At 39.7% G+C, this 24319-nt stretch overlaps 1 protein-coding gene across 1 annotated transcript in view; it reads right to left on the reverse strand.

The window, feature by feature from the left end:
• EDIL3 (EGF like repeats and discoidin domains 3) overlaps positions 1–24319 on the reverse strand; it is a 390724-nt gene that overhangs the window by 69432 nt on the left and 296973 nt on the right. Inside the window, exons 7-9 of the mRNA XM_074952821.1 lie at positions 18473–18628; positions 17051–17195; positions 7645–7829 (exon numbers count right to left, since the gene is read on the reverse strand). Coding sequence (XP_074808922.1) covers positions 7645–7829; positions 17051–17195; positions 18473–18628 — 486 coding nt within the window. The remainder of the gene's footprint in view (positions 1–7644; positions 7830–17050; positions 17196–18472; positions 18629–24319) is intronic.

The following is a 24319-nucleotide window of genomic DNA, read 5'->3' on the forward strand; positions in this document are numbered from 1 at the left end:
GTAAGTCTCTCACCCACCCACCATTCTTCACCTCTGTTCATTAAATTGTTCCCACTATATTAGGTACTTCCTCAATTATCTACCTTCCCATCTTTGATCATCAATGAACTAAATATGAAGAACTGTAGCAGAAAAACAACAAATTACAGGACATAGTCACAAACTCCTGCAGGCAATGGTTGGGAGGTTAAACAGCAATCATACAATTTTCTCACCTACCCCCACCTCTCCAAAACAACCAAATCCACTATATTTAGAGGATATGAGATCACCTGGTGAAGAGAGAGAGTGTGCATGCAGGAGAGAGGCCATTTGTGAGGGTGCACAGGAGAAAGAGTTGGCTTAGATTTTAAAGGGTTTTAATTCCCCTCTCCTATTCTAGTGGTGCTGGCTGAGGTTCAGTGGAGCTGCATGGAGGGATTCATATGTTTTATGATACATTATAATTAAGCTTACAATTTCCACTGAATACTTTTATATCTTAGAAACACTGTCATAACACTCTGTTTATGTACTCCACGCCATCTAGAAGTCATATAATTTCCTCATTCTGTTAATTACCCAAATTGCTCTTAAACTAGCATTTTTCCTTATTCCAACTTTCAGCAGTTTTTAAAATTAGTCAATAAAGAGAAAATATACTTCTGATTCACTGAACCCATTTTAATTAAACAATTGGCCTTAATTTGAAATATAAAATAATGCCAGAAAGAATATTTTTAGTATAAAAACTAAAACCAACCCACTATTATATTTACCTACATCCTCTTACCTAGGCTAGTTTTCACTCCTTGTCAAATTGAGATCAGCAATTAAGATAACCCATGTAAATCCTAACACAATAATTCATTCTAACACCAAATATTTTTCTATGAACCAGTATATAAACTTCTGATGACATACTGACTCTTTGTCCATGAGGAAAACCTAAGCTAAAATTTCCTGACATAATGAGACCATTAAAAATCACCCAAAGAACACAGTAATTTTTTTTTAATGACTCATGTTAAAAAGTCTCTATTATGGGACAATCATAAACAAGCTAGGTGCTTTTATTTAATGGTTTATTTACAATCTGCAGTTCTAATACACAGGTTGGCAGATGACAATCTTTATAGCATTACATTTGAATTCTGGAAATTAAGGACCAAATCCTAACACACTTATGGGCCAGATCCTTGGACACAGATAAGCTGTACTTGGCACAGGGCAAATGGAGTTAGGGGTTATGGGGAACCAGCTCTACAATCTCTCTATATTTTTCAAATTTGGATCTTGCCATGAGATTACAGGAGAAATAATGAGACACCATGGGCTTAGCCACCAACAGTATGCTGACAACATTCAATTACATATCTCCTTCTCAGCTGATGAAAGCATTATCACTATTAAAATATCAAAATACCTACAAGAGATCAGCTCTTGGGTGAAGAGCAGTTGACTCAAGTGAACCCAGGCAAGACTGAAGTGATAGAATCTTAGAAACGTAGGGTTGGAATGGACCTTGGGAGGTCATCTAGTCCAGTCCCCCATGCTGAGGCAGGACCAAGTAAACCTAGACCATCCCTGAGAAGTGTTTGTCCAACCTGTTCTTAAAATCCTCCAATCCTTCCACAACCTCCCTTGGAAGCCTATTTTAACCTTTTCTCATAAGTCAGGGTTTCTCAGTCTTAATCACTTTAGCTGCTCTCCTCTGGACTCTCTCCAATTTGTCCACATATTTCTTAAAGTGTGGTGCCCAAAACTGGGCACAATACTCCAGCTGAGGCTCACCAGTGCTGAGTAGAGCAGGACAATCACCTCCCATGTCTTGCATATGACACTCCTGTTAATAGAATCCAAGAATATTAGCCTTCTTTGCAACTGCATCACATTGTTGGCTCATGTTCAATTTGCAATACCCTAGAACACAGGACTTGAAGTGGGTGGGAAAGCTGATTGTATACCAGTTTTGCACTCTCGCAATTTCCAGGGCTGCCAGGGGCATTTTGACTCCAGAATCAGCTCCTCCAATTCATGTTGGTACCCTAGGGGGCATTACACGAGCCGTGAATCATTGGAGCTCAATGCACTCTAGTCATGCTGCCCTCCCATTCCTGGTCCATTCACTTTTTTCAAGGGAAAAACAGAAGGGTGTGGCATGAATGGCTTTATGCCACTGGAGATCCCCCCATGCCAGGGGAATAATCAGATGCAACTTATACCAGCTTTAAGGATTCTGCTTTTCTCAGAAGCATATGATAAAACAAACTCTAGGGACCACAAGTCTGTTCCAACAAATCAATAACAATATATTGTTTGATTATCTAGAAAATGAACATGCAAATCTTTTACTAAACAGAAAAGAGTCTATATAAAAGAAGACACACAGATCCTAAGTTTGCACAAAACAGTATCGTAGGCTGTCATAAATATAAAGGGAAGGGTAAACCGCTTTAAAATCCCTCCTGGCCAGAGGAAAAATCCTCTCACCTGTAAAGGGTTAAGAAGCTAAAGGTAACCTCGCTGGCACCTGACCAAAATGACCAATGAGGAGACAAGATACTTTCAAAAGCTGGGAGGAGGGAGAGAAACAGAGGGTCTGTGTCTGTCGGTATGCTGCTTTTGCCGGGGATAGACCAGGAATGGAGTCTTAGAACTTTAGTAAGTAATCGAGCTAGGTATGTGTTAGATTTTGATTTCTTTGAATGGCTGAGAAAAGAATTGTGCTGAATAGAATGACTATTTCTGTCTGTGTGTCTTTTTTGTAACTTAAGGTTTTGCCTAGAGGGATTCTCTATGTTTTAAATCTAACTACCCTGTAAGGTATCTACCATCCTGATTTTACAGAGGTGATTCCTTTACCTCTATTTACTTCTATTTCTATAAAGTCTTCTTGTAAGAAAACGGAATGCTTTTTCATTGTTCTCAGATCCAAGGGTTTGGGTCTGTGGTCACCTATGCAAATTGGTCAGGATTTTTACCAAACCTTTCCCAGGAAGTGGGGTGCAAGGGTTGGGAGGATTTTGCGGGGAAAGATGTGTCCAAACTACGTTTCCTAGTAAACCCAGTTAGAGTTTGGTGGTGGCAGTGGATATTCCAAAGACAAAGGATAAAATTAATTTGTACCTTGGGGAAGTTTTAACCTAAGCTGGTAAAAGTAAGCTTAGGAGGTTTTCATGCAGGTCCCCACATCTGTACCCTAGAGTTCAGAGTGGGGGAGGAACCTTGATATAGGCAGATGTTGTTTTCTGCAAATATAACACAAAGAAAGTGATGACTTATTTTGAATAAGACTCTCCATCTGTGCCTCACACCATCAGGATCTTAGAAGGTAAAAATAGTGGTCCTGCATTATGCTAAAAGCATAAGCAAAGTTAAGGGTTATTCCAAGTGATATCTAAGCATATTGGTACAAAAGCTCCAAGACTACATCTGATACTGGAGAAAATGTTTGGTGGCGGGGGAAATACTAATTAAAAAATATACTATATTATTATTAGCAATCAGGTGTGAAACGGAAATCTATACACATCTAAAGCTAATTGGCTACAGTGATTCCATTTTATCAATCTCTAGCAGCAATATGTTGTGTATCAACGTTGGTGTTCTCTCTGATCATGCTTAGTTGATTCCTTCACATGTAATCAACATGAGAGACATTAAAAGATGACCTGGCTTGTTGCTCCAGTCTATTTTTGAGGGAACAGTGGTTTTCTTAAAACATCAGAGTTCCATGGGAACAGTGTAAAACTGAGAATAAACTGTTTAAGGCTTATCATTCATGGGCATCAAGCTAGAAAACCCTTCCCATGCCTTGTGGCAAAATACACAGAAAAAAAGTTTCATGGAAGTAGAGCCCTATTTATAATAATTAAGTTGTTTCTAATACTTACAAGTACAGTGATAAATGTATGTATAGATTTAGCAGAATTAAGAACATGCAATCTAAAACAAAATCTCAATTAACAATACATTGCTGAGAAAGAGTGCCTGGACCTCTTCCCTAATTCATAGTTCATATTACCAGAAAATAAGTGGTAGGGGTTGATTTTGAGGAAAATGCTAATCTGTCTGTTTGAAAGGACAATACAGAAAATGGCTGGGGCAGCGTGGCAGGTAATAATGCACCATAGCACCGGCAGGCTTTTCCTGTCTTAGTCCACATGTTTTGGCTGCTTGCTTGCAGCAGGGCAGCCTATGCTATTAATTCAGCAGCAGTCTTTAAACATTGTAAAAAAAAAAAACACCTCAGAATTTGGCTGTCTGGGCCTATAAATAAAGAAACGAAGCCTCAAATACAAGCTCTTAGTTGTGGTGCTTGAAGGAAAGGCCCTGGGGTTCTGTGAGACACTGTCCAGTCTCACCCAATTCTGCCCTGAGAAGAAGCAGGCTAGCCTTCTTAACTGGCCTGCTGACTCCCAATTGGTCATTGTCTTCTCCTGGCCCTTCTAGACCTTGGAGGACTAAATGTTGTAGCTTCTTTGGAGTGGGTTTCCTTGAGCAAGGGGCGTAGAGGCACCAGTGCATCCAGAAGGGGTCAGAAAAGGCATGACAGGTGCTGTCACAGGCAGAGATGTGCAGACTTGTCTGTGAAATGCTGTCCCTGAGATTGGTCAGTAAGCCTTTGAAAGACAGATATTAATCATAGTTAAGAATATTTGTATTCTCAATGGCTCATCCCCTAGATAAAGCAACAACTGAAAACCCTATTGTGTATGTAGGTAACTGGAAGAAACTGGGAAGTGGCGTTGGCTGTCCGAAATCAGTGGCGATATGTCTGAACTTGCAAGCTGACCCAGTCACAGGGACTAGATAGGAAACATCTCTGGAAACAGCAAGAGGAGTTGGTATCTAGTGCAGCAAACAATGTTGACAGGCAAATCAGAGAAGTAAGAAAGAGGGGAATGCTTTTAAGGAATATAAGCTCTTTCCTTTTAGGTTTGTAACTAGGCTGAAAAGACTATGAGAAGTCTACATCGAGATACATTAAGCAGACAATTTCTTTTGTTTTAATTACATTTCTTCTCTATTTTTAATATATCTTGCTTTTAGTTAACATATCTTGGTTTTTGTTAAGATTACTGTTATACGCATAGTTTCAAAAAGATGTCTCCCCAAAAAAGACAACCCTTAAAGAGACCTAAATAAGAGCTCTGTGTAAGCTTCAAAGTTTGTCTCTCTCATCAACAGAAGCTGGTCCAATAAAATATATTGGCTCACCCACCTTGTCTCTCTAAAACCCTTAAAGAGAAGTGTTCATGAGTGGAAAGTTTCTGAAACCTACTACCTCACCTCAGTCTTGATCAAGGGGCATAGACTATGGTATTCTATACCGGTAAGTTGAGTTTCCATTTGCCTAGGAAATGAGGGACAGTAGAGAATAGTTGGCAGGGGTAATGGTCACAGTTACTGAATAGCAAATTAACAGATGCTCTTGCATGGCTTTGAAATAGGTTATTTTCCTGTAGAATAAAAATGTGGCCTTTACAGCAGGAGGAGGGATGAAAGTCCACAAGACTCAGGATTTTAACTTAAACAGAAGTCCTCCTGAAGGCACTTGGGGAGTGCGTGATGCATTCATAGATGTATAGATTTTAAGGCCAGAAGAAACCATTGTGTTAATCTAATCTGATCTTTTGTGTAACACAGGTCACTGAATTTCACCAGCCTTCTCCACACACCCTTTTACCTCTTTACCCACCCCCAGACTTGAAGTGTTTGGGCACATCAATAACTTAAGCATATGAATTCAGAGGCATTGGACTACAGTACAAAATAACTAGTCTATGCATTGAAAACTCAAATGGTTTAATGCCTCCGGTTTTACTGAAACATAGTTAGCATTTTCTAGGAAAAGTACCATAAATATAACAACTTGCAGTCATCCATAGCATGTTATATTAAGTTAAAGGAAAGAAAATAGTCATGCTCCCATAAAATGTTCTGCAATCATATTATGAAAGTTAAAAACAAAACAAAAGAATCCCTTCCAGATTTAACTTGCCTTATAGACTTCTTGCATATTTTAACAAGAAAAAAATAGGCATAAGTTTTACTGGACTGATGGAAAACCTGCCAGGAATCAAATGAATGCAACGTGAATTAATTTGCATACTCAAGTTAGTATGAGGGAAGGGAAGAAAAAGAGAGGAAAAAGCATTTCAAACAAAACAGAAAATGTTAGAAAATAAGAAATGCTGTCATTTCCTGTTATGTAGCTCCCTAACTCGCTTACCATCTGTAGACAATGACAAATCCATTGTCACCCTCGATAGAATAAAGAAAAGGAGTACTTGTGGCACCTTAGAGACTAACAAATTTATTTGAGCATATGCATCTGATGAAGTGAGCTGTAGCTCACAAAAACTTATGCTCAAATAAATTTGTTAGTCTCTAAGGTGCCACAAGTCCTCCTTTTCTTTTTGTGAATACAGACTAACACAGCTGCTACTCTGAAACCTCGATAGAATAAAACATCACAGAGCATTTCTTTATAGACTCTGAATGCCATTGGCTCCCTTGGATCAGCAATGGAGACAAAATTACCCTAGATCTGGCTTGCCTCTCTTTTTGGTGGAGAGAGACTTTTTTCCATTCTTTCACCACAAAACACAATAACCACTTCCTCCTGAAAAAAACACTAAAATGACTTAAAACATTACTGTATTTCGACAGACTGTTTTTAAAAAAGTTCACCAAATCCAGACATCTTTAATTATTCAAATGATAAATCGACAATGCAGTCACTACTTCTTTTCCCTCTGTGTATAAGCTTAGAGAGGAGATAGTAATCACTTTGCTAAATTGCTTAGCAACTGTAGGTAAAAAAGCTAATAAGTTATAATTTATATGTGAAAAGCTTGCAGGGGGTTAGTAGCACACTTCCAGTGCTATTGAGGTTTCATGCTGAGAATTTCATTCCAAACTGGCAGTTGTCTCAAAACACTGCAACATACAACAGTTCAAAAAAGCAAATGTCACAATGACTGGTCAAATAGGCTTCCATGTGGTGATTTGTTGCTATCTTTCCCATTAGCCTACCAGTAACGTCTGTAAATCACTTTTCAGACTGAAAACAACCTTTGTGAACAGCTTCATAAAGAATTCATGTGTTGAATCAATCTTACTAGATTCCAAAGTGTTGGGGGAAGGTAATTTTGAATAGTTTCAAATAGACTAAGGTAACTCCTAGGAGCCAAAGCTGCTCACCTTATGCAAAAGTTCAAGTAAATGGACTTTGTCCCAGGGAGTTTTGCAAGGGCTGGGGGACAGAATCTCTCTCAACAGGCAGTCAAGCATCCAGTACAGTAATTCCATAGCCGCTGTTCGAGTCCATTAGCTGTAGTAATACTCATGGCTGCTAGGCGCCTCATAAATAGGTGGAGGGGAAGATTAGGTTCATTAAATTTGGAGACCCACCCTCACCATGCCTTTCTGCATGTTGACACATATTGAACAACAATGAAGTAGTGCACCCAAGTTTGGGCTCTCTGGAGCCTTATCTCCCATGTGCAGATCTAGGTGGATTCCACTACTGTTGTTCCCTACATACCCAGGTGAGAAAAGCAAGATTTGATGCTAAATCAACAAAACTTTCCGGTACAAGAAACATATAGAACATAGACAGACACTAAGAACATTAGTGAAACAGTGAAACTTTACCTGCAACCACTGTGACTGATCACTATGACCTGAAGTCCAGGCATTCACTTTGCCTTGCTTGTCTAGCCGGGCTTTCCTAGGTTCCCAAGTGAACATGTCCATGTTGAGTGTTCTGAAGATGCTGGAGGCAGTAATCTGATAGTCCTGTATATGCCCTGATTTCATCCCCAGAGGTTCAGAGCAACCTGAAAAAGTGAAAAGGAATCCATGAGACTATTTACTTCACTACAGTACCTTTTAGGTTTTTTTTTTTTGTGGTGGTGGTGGTATAACCTGCGTTAGTGGGTCTGATAAGAAAGGGAGCCAAGCTTGTTGCCAGATAGATGAGATATGGGGAAAAGTGCAGTGTGCTCACCTTGCCAATAAAAGAGTCTTATGATTAGGTGAACCCTAAGGATGGATGGCTGACTAAGTCAACAGGGGGAAGGGAGGATGGACCTGCCTGAGGGAGTGTGAGTGATCTCCTGTCTGTCTCTTCCTGCCTGGGGAGGTTATCTATTTTGCCCCGAAGCTTGGGTCTGCCAAACTACTCTGGGAGAGAACAACTTCACTTAGAAACACTGAGGAGGCCCGATCCACCATTAGGACTTTTTTTTTTTTACTGTAACACCTATTGCTGCAGCAAACAGGCTACCCACTGCGTGAATAGGCACCCTCATCACCTTGCCGCAACCTCCAGGCCTGCAACAACTCATGAAGATACAAAGGTTCTTCCACATTATGACACCCACTAGTGTGGAATAAACTCGTGAATCAAGGAAACCCACCCTGACTACTTGTGGGTCATAGAGTGTTCACTTCAGATCAATCTTCCCCTTCCCTTTATATGCTTCCTCGATATTTCCCCGGTAAATAAAATGTACCTTGATGGTTGCTTCATCTGTTATGGAGGTGTCAGAAGAGTATGTATGAGGTATCAGGCTAGGCACAGGGAGAAGTACTGGGTCAGCGATAGTCAAAACCAGATAGGGAGCTAAGGCTGGGCTCCTGACTACCTTAAACAATGAGGTGGAGGCACCATCAGTTAGTAGCTAAGAACCCAGGCCACTGAAACCCACTCCAGCGAAAGCAGAGTAATACTGGGTAAAGACTCTTGTTGATGACTAACCGCCCTTAGAGGTATGTAGACCCATAAACCATCTTACAGAGGGAAAAAAAAGAAAGCAGTTCCCACAGAAAGGGCCCTAATCAGGAACCTCTTTGGGGGAAATTGCAATCAAACCAAAAATTGCCAATGCAAGGCATTTTATTATAACACATGTTGAAAAAATGAAAAACAAGATAGACAACGCAAAATATTTTCTAACACATTTACAGAGTAAAGAAAAAAAAGGTGATTTCCCCCCCAGTCCTTCTCACTAGTCTCAGCCTCATGTATATACATGATTTCCTATCTAGCACATAACCATTGTTTCCTTTAATTTATTCTACTCTACTCTTATACCATGTCTCATTGTAGTGGTGTCTTAACACCAAGGAAGTGTAATTCTACAAAATACATATTTCTTTCTTAATGCTACTAGTGCTAAGGAAAATTCCTTGAGTACTAATCACATTTGTACTTTTTCATAACTTGATATCTTGCCAAAAAACACATACCAGCAGCAAGGTGTAGACTATAGATATTATAGCTGGGAGGGGGTGTAGCTTCCTCTGGAGAACTAAGCAGGGATTGTCTGCTAAAATCAGGTGGCCATATCCCATGTGATTTACTGTGACTGCAGATGAGGATGGACATTGATGGATATTGGTCCTTCCTCTCCTCTCCTCTTTTAGGTTTCTAAGATAAAATTTAACAAGTAATTCCAACCAGACATGATGCTATGCAATGAATTATGAGGGGTTTATTCACTGGGCAGAGGCAGGGTGCATTTGGATCTACTAGGAGGAAGAATAGGTTGGAGCAGAGTCAAGGACAATAAGAAGTTTTTTTTAAAATGTATTAGGAACAACAAAAAATCCTGACAATGGTATTGGTCCATTACTGGATGGAAATGGTAGAATTATCAATAATAATGCAGAAAAGGCAGAAGTATTCAATGAATATTTCTGTTCTGTATTTGGGAGAAAAACACATGATATAGTCTCATCATATGTTGATGACAACACCCTTTCCATTCCACTATCTCTGGAGGATGTTAAACAGAAGCTAGTTAGGCATTTCTAATTCAGAGGGTCCAGACAACTAGATTCCAAAAGTTTTAAAAGAGCCATCTGAGGAGATCATGGGCTGTTAATGCTGATTTTCAGTAAAAGTTGGAGCACTGAGGAATTCCAGAAGAGTGGAAGAAAGCTAGTATTATGTCAATGTTTAAAAAGGGTAAACAGGATGACATGGGTAATTATAGGCCTGGCAGCCTGACATCGATCCCAGGCAAGATAATGGAGTAATTGACGCAGGATTTGATTAATAAAGAATTAAAAGAGGGTAATGAAATTAATGCCAATCAACACAGATTTATGAAAAACAGATCCTGTAAAACTAGCCTGATATTTTTTTTTTTGTGATGATATTACAAGTTTGGTTGATAAAGGTAAAAGTGTTGATGTAATATCTTAGACTTTTCTAATGCATTTGACTTGGTACCACACAATATTTTGATGAAAAAGTTAAAATATGGAATGAACATGGCATACATTAGGTGGATTAAAAATTGGCTCACAGATAGATCTCAAAATGTAATTGCAAATGGGGAATCATCACTGTATGGATGTGCTTCCAGTGGGGTATGAGGATCAGTTCTTGGCCCTATGGTATTTAATTTTTTTTTTTTTATCAATGACCGGAAATAAAACACCAAATCATTACTGATAAAGTCTGTAGATGACACAAATTGGGGGAGTGGCAAATAATGAAGGGGACAGATCACTGATTCAGAGCAATCTGGATCACTTGGTCAACTAGGCACAAGCAAACAATAAGGGCTTTAATCAGACTAAATGTATACATCTAGGAATAAACAATGTAGACCAAATACAGAATGGGGACTCTATCCTGAGTGGCAGGGATGATGAAAAAGATTTGGGGGTCATGATGAACGATCAGCTGAATATAGCTCCCAATGTGGCCAAAAGAGCAATCCTGGAATGCATAAACAGAGGAATCTCAAGTAGGAGTAGAGATGTTATATTAGATATTAGGAAAAAAACTTTTTCACTAGGAGGGTGGTGAAACACTGGAATGTGTTACCTAGGGAGGTGGTGGAATCTCCCTCCTTAGAAGTTTTTAAGGTCAGGCTTGACAAAGCTCTGGCTGGGATGATTTAGTTGGGGATTGGTCCTGCTTTGAGCAGGGGGTTGGACTAGATGACCTCCTGAGGTCCCTTCCAACCCTGATATTCTATGATTCTATGTTATTTGACCTCTATATTTGGCACTGGTGCAACCAGTGCTGGAATATTGTGTCCAGTTCTGGTGTTCACAATTGAAGAAGCATGCTGATAAATTGGAGCAGGTTCAGAGAAGAGCCACAAGAATGATTAAAGGTTTAGAAAACATGCCTTATAGTGACAGAATTAGAGAGCTCCATCTATTTAGCTTAACTGAGAGAAGTGAAGGAGTCAAAGTACCTACATAGGGAACAAATATGTAATAATGGGCTCTTCAGTCTAGTAGAGAATGAAACAACATGATCCAATGGCTGGAAGTTGAAGCTAGATAGATTCTGACTGGAAATAAAAAAAAAGTTTTGACAGTGAGGCTAATTAACCATTGGTATAATTTACTAAGAACTGTGGTGGATTCTTCACCATTGACAATTTTTAAATCAAGCTTGCAAGTTTTTTGAAAAGATATATTCTAGGAATTTCTTTGGGGAAATTCTATGGCCTGTGTTAGACAGGAAGTCAAACTAGATGAACACAATGGTGTCTTCTGATCTATGGAGGTCATGACAGCAGAACTCCCATACGATGGCAGCACAGTAACAAGAAAACAGAGGCCTAGAAGAGGCAGATGGCCTGCGTGGGCTCTTGTGATAAAAATGAATAAGGAAAAGGTAGGGTATGCGGCTGGCTAGGAGAATGGCTAAGGTTTTGTCTACCCTGCAATCAGAGGTATGATTGCAGCACATGTAGACATACCTGAGCTAGCTTTGATCTAGCTAGCTTGAGTATCAATAGCAGTGAAGGGGCTGCCGGAAATGCCGTACAAGCTCATCTAGGACCCAGCGCTGTCACCCATGCCATGCTGCCACAGTTGGGAGATGTAATTCTCAGATTGGGCGGATGTACTTGCGCTGGCTCTGCTCAAGCTAGTGTGCAAAAAACAGAAGTGTAGCCACGGTGGTATGATGGTAACTCAGGCAAGTTGCCCAAGAAAACGCTGTCAGAGGGCTTGTTTTCACTACCACACTACATCAGCATAGTGAGAGTGGGAGGGAGTGATATATAGGTCTTGACCAGAGTTAGAAATGAGAGAGATTCATACATTGGTTTAGAAAGGCAGTTTGTGTATTATTCAGTATCAAAGTATCACTACTGGATTACTAGGGCTGTCCTTAAGAGTGCTTCATCTGAAGAAGGGGTGGCGTGAAGAGGAAGGGGAAAGTGCCTGACAAACAAAAATGGGCTGTCAAAACAGTTTTGGCCAGAGCTGAAAAACAATATATCACAGAAAATGAAACCAGCAATTGCATTCATCTACTTTTTCTACTTTGCACCCACCCTTGTACATGCTTGTGCACCTACGTAATTTTACACTGTTTCTTTCCACCTCCAAAAGTTAGAGGGAAGAAGAGGATACCACAAATCTTAAACTGCTCGCAGAAAGAGAGGCAGAGGTACTAAGCCAGGAGATAACATTATATGCATACAGGAATAGGGACAACAAATTATTGCTATATAAAGAAAATTACATCCATTACAGATCACATATTTAATTGAATAATTACAGAAAAAAACAAAACAACCCCCTCCCCCCGCCCAACACACTAATGTAATTTCTGATGTCCGGGCTTTGAACAAGGGCGCAAAGTACATGTAAAGGAGACTCCTTCAATACTTTGTATGTACAAAAACCTTTTTATTTAAAACAAATGGTGTGAGGGAGTATTATAATACTCATGATTATAAAGACAGGATAGGAAAGTATGGAAAACAAATGGTGATGGCTAGGACGTACGTGGAGGAAAGACCCAAATAACATAACAAGGGAAGTGTTGGACTGGAATCCCCGGGATAAAGTGCAATGAGGTAGACTAAGGTTAAGACAGAAATGCACACTAGAATTGGAACTGAAAGCTCTCAGAATGACAAGGCAAGAAGCCAAGATGGCACTAGGAGACTGACAAAGATGTAAGGCAGTGGTGAGGGCCCTATGTTCTGCATGGAACAGAGAGGCATAGAAGACAGAGTGAGAGAGAGCGCGAGTGTGCATGCCTGGTGAGAGTACAGTTCTTTGCCAAGTGACCACAGAGTGTGGGGAGTTGTGGGATAAACACTTAGGAGGATAATTCAGGGTTTTAAGATTGAGATAATCCATGCTCGGGTGCAGGCATGCTCTCTATGGTCTTTGGTTGTAGCATAACAACTTGTCTGTCAGTTTGCCCGTGTCCTCTACGTACCCTCAACTCCCATTGACTTCAACAGTGCTCAGCACCTCCCAAGAGGCACTCAGCACCTCATATAACTGTGCAAGAGCTCAGAAGTAATCAGTGCCAAAGCTAGATATTTGCATGCAAGAGTTCCCATCACCTAGGCTTGTGCTCAAATTACTATGTTTGACTTGCCTTACATTAGAGTTTGTGAAGGAGTGGTAAGAGCAGAGCAAGACAATTATTTTAATACAAAGATTATGTTCTGTCTTGATTGCCATATATATCTATTGGTGAACAAAAAAAAAGATTTTGAAACTCTGCTTATGAAAAATAACAGACTGCTTGGTTATATGAAAATACACGTTGCCTATAATTCTCACTTTCAATCTGCCCATTTGAGAAATCAAACAGGTGATCTGTAAATCCAAGAATGCAATGCCAGTCAAACAAAAGTGATGGGCAGGTTCTGCTTCCCTTCTTCACACTGAGTAGTACAGTACTTTACTCTACAGAAGGACACATGAATAATAATGGTACTACTTTGTGAATAAGGTACTACTCAACATGAGCAAGGTTGGCAGAATCTAGCTCTAAATGCAGAAAGTTGCAGGAAAAAAAAAAGCCAGGGAAAGAAATAAATGTTCATTTTATAGTTGGCTGGTTGCACAGGAATAGAAAGTGCTTGTTGGCATATAAAATTCACTTATAGCCCTGCTTAGATAGGACTATTGTGCTTAAAGTTAGCCCTGGACTAAGTATATTGCTGCATTGGGGCCTACGAAAGGTCCATCTTTTGATCTTGCTACACTTTCTTTAATTAGAAAGGTTTCATTAAAAAAAAAAAAGGGGGGGGGGGATCAGTTCTGAAACCCCCAGACCTCTAAGAGTGCATCTCAACCTAAGATAAACCACCTGGAATTATACTGCATTAGTCTGCCTTTAGGTGTAATTGTACTTGGCTTTCCACTGAGACGGAGTTGTTCTGATGAGTCCAGACTGTGACAACAGTGCTGAGGAATGGTGACCTTGAAACTGAGATGAGACCACTGAAATGAAATCACTTTAGTAGCTTTCACAGTTCTTTGAGCAAAACAATTCCTGGTCATTCTGGCAAGGACTTATTCTAAATTGTGGTTCCAGAAATGGAAAACGTAGAAAGAAAAATCTAATACACTAAAGCACCTAAGACAGGATTTTCTATTTACTTTCAAATCTATCTGTATTGGAAAAAGGCTACAGTGAGATTAATGCATTAACTTTTAATTTCTGAATCTGATTTTGATGTCACTAGAGGACCAAGAATTATTTGACTCAGACTGTTGTGATATATCATTTGGGAACTGGATGACTATTGTTTATACAGTAAAACAGGAAGCCAGGTAAAATCATCCCAAAATGAATTTACTGTAGCAATCCCTGTGGTGAAAAGTTGATCTCTTTTGACAGATAAAGAATTCACACGTTAGAGAGCGGATAGGGGGTCAAGCGTTACATTTATGTGTTATAACCTTTGCTACAACAAACCTTGAGAGGGTTTATATTGGCTCACTAGTTCATTTACTTTTGCTCCAAGACACAATCACAGTTTCTGTAGGAAAGCCACAAAACAAATCTAAATCAAATCAAACTTCATCAAAAGCAACCAGGCACAATGCATTTTATTTTGCTTTGAAAGTTCTTCAGCTGCAGCTTACTGTCCTCTTGCAATTTCGAGCTTGTTATACAGTGCCTGTCCAGCATAGTCTAGTAGATAGGGCACTGAACAGGAAGGCAGGACTTGGAGACCTGTGTCCTGTTCTCAGCTCTGCCATTGACCTGCTATGTAACCCTGGAGAAGTCACTTGACTTTTGTATCTGTTGTCCCTCCTACCCTTTGTCTGGCTTGTCCAGTCAGGCTGTAAGCTGTGGGTGGGGAGCACAGACTGTCCCTTGGTATGTGTTTGTACGTTGCCTAGCACAATTTTGATTGGTACTTTGAGGTGCTAATGTAAATAAATAATTATAGAATCAAAGAAATGAAGAGCTGAAAGGGACCTCTGGTCATCTAATCCAGCCCCCTGCACACAGGCAGGACCAAATATACTTAGATCATCCCTTACAGGTGCGTGTCTAACCTGTTCTTAAAAATCTCCAATGATGGGCATTTTACAACCTCACTTGGAAACCTGTTCCAGTGCTATTCTATTCATAATTAGAAAGTTTTGCTTAATAGTTAACCTAAATCTTCCCTGCTTCAGATTAAGCGGACCATTTCTTGTTCTACTTTCAGGGGATATGGAGAACAATTGATCACCATCCTCTTTATAACAGCCCTTATCATATTCCATCTCAATCTTTTTTTTTCTCAAGACTAAACATAGAATCAAAGAATATCAGGGTTGAAAGGGACCTCAGGAGGTCATCTAGTCCAACCCCCTGCTCAACATGTCTAGTTGTTTTAACCTTTCTTCATAGATCAGGTTTTTAAAAACTTTTATCATTTTCATTGCTGTCCTCTGGGTTCTCTCAAACTTATCCTCATGTTTCCTAAAGTGTGGTTCCCAGAACTTGACACAATACTCCAAGTGAGGCCACACCACTGCCAAGCAGAGTGGGACAATTACCTCCCACTCTTACATACACCCTAAAATGATATTAGTCTTTTTCACAACTGCATCATATTATTGACTAATTCCACATGTGATCTATTATAACCCACAATTCCTTTTCAGCAGTACTACCACCTAGCCAGCTATTCCCCATTTTGTAGTTGGGTATTTGATTTTTTTCTTCAAGTATAATACTTTGCACTTGTCTTTATTGGATTTCGTTTTGTTGATGTAGTTCCAATTTGTCAAGGCCATTTTGAAATCTAATCCTGTCCTCTGGAGTGCTAGCAACCCCTACCAGCCTGGTGTCATCCACCAATTCTATATTCTTTACTCCATTATCCAAGTAATTAATGAAAATGTTGAATAGTACTGGACCCAGGACAGACCTCTGCAGGATCCCACTAGATATGTCCCCCCAGTTTGAAAGCAAACCATTGATAGCTACACTGTGAGTACAGCCTTTCAGTCAATTTTGCAACTGCCTTATAGTCATTTCATCTAATCACATTTCCCTAATATGCTTATGATACTGTCATGTGGGACTGTGTCAGAAGACTTACTAAAATCAAGATACATGATTCCCTGTCAATGGCTCCCGCCCCCCATCCACTAGGGCAGTAATCCTGTCAAAGAAAGAATTTAGGTTGGTTTGGCATTACTTGTTCTTCACAAATCAGCGTTGACCATTCCTTATAACCCTATTATCCTCTACATGCTTACAAATTGATTGTTTAATAATTTATTCCAGGTATCAAAGCTAGACTGACTGGTCTATAATTCCCTGGGTCTTTTTTGTTCATAGTTGCTATGTTTGCCCTTCTCCAGTCCTCTGGGATCTCACCTTTCCTCCAGGAGTTCTCACACATAATAGCTAACAGTTCAGAGACTGTTTCAGGTAGTTCCTTAAGTACCCTAGGGTAATTTTATCACACCCTGCTGACTTGAATACATCTAACATATTTAAATAGTCTTTATTTAACCTGATCATTCCCTATCTTGACTTGAATTCTATTCCTGTGTTTATTTTTAGTTTTGTTAAGCATTTGGTCACTACTTATCTTTTTAGTGATGACTGAAGCAAAATAGGCATTAAATACCTCAGCCTTCTGTATCCATTTCAAGTAACAAATAATTTAATGTCAATGTGTACAAAAATATACACCCTATTCTAAATATAAAGAAATAAATTCAACCATGCTGTAACACCACAGATGTCAATGGAATTATACTAGGAATGAATATTCTAAGCTACAGGACAATAGGTTTTATGCTAACTCACCTGATAATTCACAGCCAAGAAGTTCCATTCTCAAAGTACAATGTCTTCTGCAAACCTGAGGATATAGCCGGATGTATTGTGATTTTATTGGAGGCGTGAAAGAATTGGCATAGGGAGTGTTGTTGTCCACATTGCCATGGAACACCTGTGACAACAACAACAAAAATCATCACACATTTCAAATAGTACAAGGATGACAACTGGATCCTTACTTTATCTTCATGGACTCATATATCTAGGGTGACCAGATGTCCCATTTTTAAAGGGACAGTCCCGTTTTTGGGACTTTTTCTTATATAGGCGCCTATTGCCCCCCTACCTAGTTTTATCTCAGTTGCTATCTGGTCACCGTAATATATATCCTCTTCCTTTTCTAGTCTTCACATCCTGTTTGTCATGATATTCCACATTTAGAGGCTTCTCCGTCATCTATGCTGCCTAATTTGGCCGGATTCAGCACGGTATTTGAGCATAACTTGAAGCATGTGGGTATTTCTATTTGTTGACTTTAGTAGAACTACTCTACAAGTAGTACTCATGCTTAAGGTAAGGCATGTGTTTAAGAATCTTGCTGAATTGGGACCTCTCTCTCTCTCTCATGCTCCAGCTACTAACACACTAAAAACACATCTTCCCTTCAACTTGTGTATTAAAATGCCCCTGTTCATTTTAGTCTGCAATTATTAACACTGATTCAAACTTACTTCTCCCTCCCTTATTTAAGAACTGATCCAACTTCCACTGAAGTCAGCTGGAGAGATTCCATTGACTGCAATGGGATTCAAATCAGGCCCTTAAAGGATTTTTCTATTCTCTCTTCATTGTAATTAGATATTCTTACACTTTGCTTCCCCACCTCATTACAGTCTTTTCAACGCAGCATTCCCTCTGCCTACATGACAGAAACTGTGTCCAATTCTGTGAAGTGTCTTACTTCTATCCTACCTCTCACAGTAAAGCATTCTGTGCTGGTTTGTATAAAAATAAATTCTAACTAAATTGTAAACATTTTTTTTTTACAGGAGGATACCATTTTTGCAATGCAGACATGAGCACTGATGAACAGGTTCTATGGCATCAAGGGTTAAATCAATCTGCCAATGTACTAAAACGAAATTGAAAACAGAGTCATGAGTAATTACTGGTAAACTAATTAAAATGAAAATCAGTTAAGTGTAATAAACAGGATTATTCTAGCCTGGGGACACAGTGTTTATAGAACCATCAATTAAAGAGTAAGAAAGTCTTAGCTGACATAAAGTGGAAATGTATTGCTATGTTTTCCAGAAAAAATAATAAGGCAACACACATAAAAGTGCTTTCTCTGTTAGACAATTAGACTCATCTACTGGAGATACCTTTTGATTTCAGAAGTCAGATATACCCTGGGATTTCATTCACACACAGGTGACTCAGTCTTACCATATCTTCATTGGTGCCTTTTACTTTGTATGTCACCCATGACTTCCCATCATTACTGTATGCAATTTTGTAAGATTTTATATATTCTGGGCTTCCAATCCTCTTGGCACCTTGGGTTATAACTCCAGTGAGTCTCATCTTCCTTTGCAGGTTTATCTGTAATAACAATACAATATCATTGGTAACCAGAGTTCCTATTATGACACTAAATTTTTGTTCTGACTCAAACAAAAAAGAAACCAGTGCTTCGTTCTGTAGCATTTTGATTGATTGTCTGTACATTTCATTTGATCACACATGTGAAAAAAAAATACTTTTGCCCCAAAAGCTACATACTGTATTATTTGTATATGTGTTGCAATGGGTCCACAGCTAAGATTTCATCTTCAATTCCATTAGAAGGCTGATTTTGACCCCCCCCCCCACTCTAATATCACAAGAATCTTCATTGCATGGTCCTCTGTCAGAGTAAAATTTTTCTGGAAAGTCTGACGCAAAACGGAATAGGCATTTCCAACATATGGGTGTTCTAAAAGAAAAAAAATCAGTGTTTTGACCTTTCAGAAAAGGGTTTTTTAATGGGTTTGATCATTCCCTGCTTGAAAATGGATTGATCTAAGAACTCTGAGTGGAATTCTGGCCCCACAGAAATCAATAGCCAAGCTCCCACTGATGTCAGTGGGGCCAAGATTTTACCTTCCCAATTTATTTTTCTGAGTTGACCTTATCACCACAAACAAATTGATTAGGAAGTTTGGAGAGTTACCCAAATAACCTGAACTCTGCCTCACACATTCATCCAAAAATACATGAACACCAGGAGTCAATTATGTTCACAAACCAAACAGTTGACCTTGTCATCACTTCAATGATTATGAAAATTCATGGATGAGCAATAGCAACTGAACTACCTTACTCTTGTTGAAGACTGTTGAGATCATTATGGACTGCGATGACATTTAAACCAAGCTGTATCTTTACAAATGTAAGTGTTGCCGTACTGTGACACGCTGGGTCACAGAGTGGATGTGCAAGGCAGGGAAGAGTGCGGAATAATCAGCTGGGGAAGTGTAGCCAATACATTAATCTGGTAATGGGCTTTACTTCCTCAAAAGGGAGCCTTCCCTTCCCCACCTCCGTCAGACAGTGGGGCTGTCTCAGTGCACCCCCATTGAAATGGGAGGACAGCAACTGTTCTGGTATGTGCTCCCACAGGAGTATTGGGTGAAACAGCCAGAACATGTCCCTGCTGCTGAGCTTCTTCACTCCCTCACTTCACAACAATGTGGCCACAGTCTGGCCCTAAGTAGTATCTGGGTCTATAGACCTATTAATGGCAGGACATAAAATTAAGACACTTGCATTCCTGGATGTGCAGGGTGGCAGGCGTCACATTTAGAGACTATAGATGCCAGCTGAAGGCGGCAGAAGCAGCCAAAGCAAGGACTGCACTGCATTGGTGGGAAGGGAGAAATGGGTCCCATCCCTTCCCTCAATACTCTCCAGACTCAGAACTGCACATGGGAGACCCCACAAAATAAGGGCACTAGGAGGCCCATGCTCTTGCCCCTCCCCTCTCCCACACCATGTGGCTTTAAGAAAGCTGCAAAGGGAAGCCTGCCAGAGTCTTCAGCCAGTAGGGACAGAGGCAGCCAAGGCAGGGACTGTTGGCTTTTTGACTGGTCTCCCTCTGTTCTGTGCTACTCAGCTCTTTGCTCCATCTCTCCCCTCCCTTACAGTTGCTTCCTCTCAGCATCAATTCATATCAACCCCTTTTACCCTCTTCTCCCCTCCCTGTCTCTCTTTTCTCGGTTCCCCCTTTCTTTCATTTTCTTTCCACTTAGCTTATCCCTCCTAAGTATACCCAGCTAAAGAGAGGGTCCAAAAGAGAGAACAAAAATTGTGGCATGAACACGCTGTTTGCTGCCATCACATTGTTCTCTTGTGTGTTCCACCTCTTCTCCCTCCCTGTGCCTCTCTTGTTTATTTAGATTGTAAGCTCTCTGAGCCAGGGATGGTCTTTCCAGTTTGTGTTTGTTCAGTACCGAGCACAATTAGGTCCTGGTCCATGACTGGGGCTCCTAGGCACTACAATAACACAAACAAATTCATAACAAAGCAAAATAACTGCATGCACTCACACCAAAGTGCTCAAGATTTCCTCAGCTTTGAAGAAAACCCACAGAAATGAAACAGATTCAATGCATTTATGACTTTAGAAACTGGAAAATTTTGAATCCACGTTATCTGCAGGTGGAAAAAAAGGCTATTTTTCATTGATGAGCTCTTTCTCTCTCAGTGCAATCCTCACTTGGAATTTCCAGGCTTTCCAATGTTTCTCTCCTTTGAGAGACTGCAAGATTCATTTCCCCCCTTTACTAATTGATAAACATTTATACAACTTTCCCCTGGAATGATTTTATATCTATTACACACACGCATACAGTCAGTGGGATTCCCTTCTCATACCTCAGCATAATTACCTTGCCTTCAATGGATTTATACTTGATTTACATTCTTATAAGTGAGAGGTGAAGCAGACGCCCAAAAGTTACAGCTTGGGGGCCTGATTGTCTTCACCCATTCAGTTATAAATTGGGAGTAACTCTACTGAAGTCAATGGAATCATACCAGTGTAAAACTGGTGTAAGAGGAGAATCAGGTCCAATATATTTACAATCAAATTTGAAGTACAGCAATTCACAGGTTTTTCCCCCCATCCTTCTGGAAAAACAATTAATAAAACAGCAAAATCTGTTGAAGTGGTCCACTCCAGGGACTGACAATTATACTAACTGAGAGGAGTCTCCCAATTAAGGCAAAATGGATTTGTGCTCAGTACATTGGAGTATAGTTTAGCATGGTGTCTTATTACAAGAGGTTGCCTAATAAGGGTGATTTAATAGACTTTTCACTCTGTATATGGAAAATCTTAAACATGCACAAACAAAAACAGTCTGTCACTTAACCCTGCAATATTTACAAGAAACAATCAAACCAAACAGTGCCCCCCGCCCCCAAGTCTGATAAGTAATAATTAAGTTAAAGAACACACAATTATAGCTAACTTGCCTCCCAGCTCCATTGACTGCCACCATAAATTAATGTTCAGGATAATAGAGAAACAAGTTAATTCCTATTATATCTTCTTTGACACTATTAATCAAATGGCTAACGATCTTCCAAATACACTAACAGTTCACACACATTTATACAGCTGATTTTTTTTCTAATTCTAATATGGCTTTTTTGTACAAGTTTGCCCTCCAATGATTTATATTGTAAATGTTAATATAACTAAATAAAGCTTTTTGCAACCCATCTCCCTAACTCTGGAGAAACAATGGTTACTAACAGCATCCATGACTGCAACAGCAAACAAAGAGTAACTATTAATGGAAAGAGGTTAGATTGGAGGAAGGTCTCCAGTGGGGTTCCACATCAATCTGTTCTGAGTTCGGTGATGTTTAATATCTTTTTTAATGACATGGATGTAAGTATAGAGAGCATACTGATCAAGTTTGCAGATGACACAAAGTTGTGGGGAGGGTTGCCAACACTTTGAGGACAAGATAAAATTCAGAGAGGCCGGACTATAGAAAACAACATAAAATTCAACAAAGACAAATGTAAGGTGCTACGCTTAAGGAAGAAAAAACAATTGCATAAATACAGAATGGGGGATAACTGGGTTGGCATCAGCACAGCTGAGAAGGATCTGGGAGTCGTGGTGGATCACAACCTCAACATGAGTCAGCAACGTGATGCTGTTGCAAAATAAGCAAATGTAACAGAATTATAGCATGGAAGTCCTTGGAGGTGATCGTACGGCTCGACTTGATACTGGTTAGGCCTCAGATGGAGTACTGAGTCCAGTTTTGGTCACCAATGTATAGAAAGGATATAAAGAAACTGGAAAGGATCCAGAGGCAAGTGACAAAGATGATCAAAGAGATGGAATGCAAGCCATGTGAGCAAAGGATGAACAAACTGGGTCTGTTTAGTTTGGAAAAGAGGGGATTAAGGGGAGATATAATAGCAGTCTTCAGATACTTGAAACGCTGCCAGAAAAAAAGATTGAGAAAAGTTGTTCTCTTTGACACAAAAGGCAGGACAAGGGGTAATGGGTTCAAACTACAGTATAGGAGATTTAAATTAAATATCAGGAAAAACTTCCTAACTGTAAGAACAATAGGACAATGGAACAGACTGCCTAAGGAGATTGTGGATGCTTCTTCACTGGATGTTTTCAAAAGGAGACTGGATAGCTTCTGTCTTGGATGGTTTAGCCACAGCAAATCCTGCATCCTGGCAGGTGGTTAGACTAGATGACTCTTGCGGTCCCTTTTACCTCTATGATTCTAACCCTTTGACAGTATACTCCTGTGAGGTCCCTCCCCTGACACAGTTGGAAGAGTTGAATGCTCTCGGAGGCAGTGTTTGGGTTTTTTGTTTGTTTTTATAAAAACATGAAATTAAAGGTGCTCCTGCCAAATGACTATACATGAAAACTTTAGCCATACCATTGCCTTGCCTAATTAAAATAGAGTTACTTTCTTTCACTTATGGAATTTGAGCAATGTTTGACCTGTGACCTTGATACTTTAAAAAAGTAAGTGTTATGTGCTCCACACACATATACCCACCTCCATATCCATGTATTTAGGTAAAAGCTATGCCCCCTTTTATTTAGTCCCAAGTTTTAACAAACTTTTTTTTTTTTTTGGTTTTCTGGGTCTCTGTTTCTGCTCTGAACCACTGAGCACTGGCTTTCAACACTGCTGAGCTTCATGCAGTTTTGCAATCAGATTTAAAAATAAGATATCGGATGCTATACAATATGCTTGATTTAGGTCTCTATGATCCTTCAGTACTTCTGAGGAAACCCACAGGAGGGGGAAAAAGTACCTTGAAATTCCCAGAACTTTCATGTGTATAAAAATCTCAGGGGCCAAATTTGACAGGTATAACTCCATGAAGTCAAAAGAATTACAGCAGAAGAGAAACTGGCCCATAGGGTCTGTGTTCTATTATGACCTTTACATTTGCAAGCCAGAGCCTAGCAAAATATAAAATATTACAACTGTGCAGTAACTATAACTAAAAGCAGCAGGTGAAAGCTTTCTTACTAAGGCCTGGGCTACACTGGCTACATTCGTGTAGCTGAAGTCAAAGTATCTTAGTTCGAGTTACCTGGCCGTCCTCATGGTGGCGAGTTGACCGCGGTGGCTCCCCCGTCTACTCCGCTTACTCCTCCTGACGAGGTGGAGTACAGGCGTCAATTCGGGGATCAATTTATCGCGTCCAGACGAGACGCGATAAATTGATCCCCGATAGATTGATCACTACCCGCCAAGCCGGTGGGTAGTGAAGATGTACCCTAAGTGTATTTTAATAGGAAATAAAGTTCCCAGTATAGAATGTGAAATAGCGCTGTTAGCGATACAATCTTTTTTAAAACTCAGTTCTCTGTAGTAATTGCGAAGAAAAACAACTCAAGCTAATTGTTAGACCTTAGGCTTTAGGGATACAGAAAAAGCAAGGACCTAGGAAATAACATGATACATTTTAATTATATAGGTATTTGTGAGTTAAAATAAACAAGGAGATGAAAGGCATTAAGATAATAACAACAATCTGACACATCATTTAAAAAAGACAGGAGTTTATTTGCATAAAGAAAATTAAGCATAAAAACTAATATAGCTAGACATAACAAGGATGGAGAAAGTCAGTAATACCCTGATGAAAGAAACCCAGACTACTAAAGATTAGGTGCTGGAGGAAGAACACCCTTTATGGAAATTTTGATCTTTGCCACTAAAAATTACAAAGAGCAGGGAAAGG

Source organism: Natator depressus, chromosome 5, assembly GCF_965152275.1.
Source record: "Natator depressus isolate rNatDep1 chromosome 5, rNatDep2.hap1, whole genome shotgun sequence".
Taxonomy (NCBI): Eukaryota; Metazoa; Chordata; order Testudines; family Cheloniidae; genus Natator; species Natator depressus.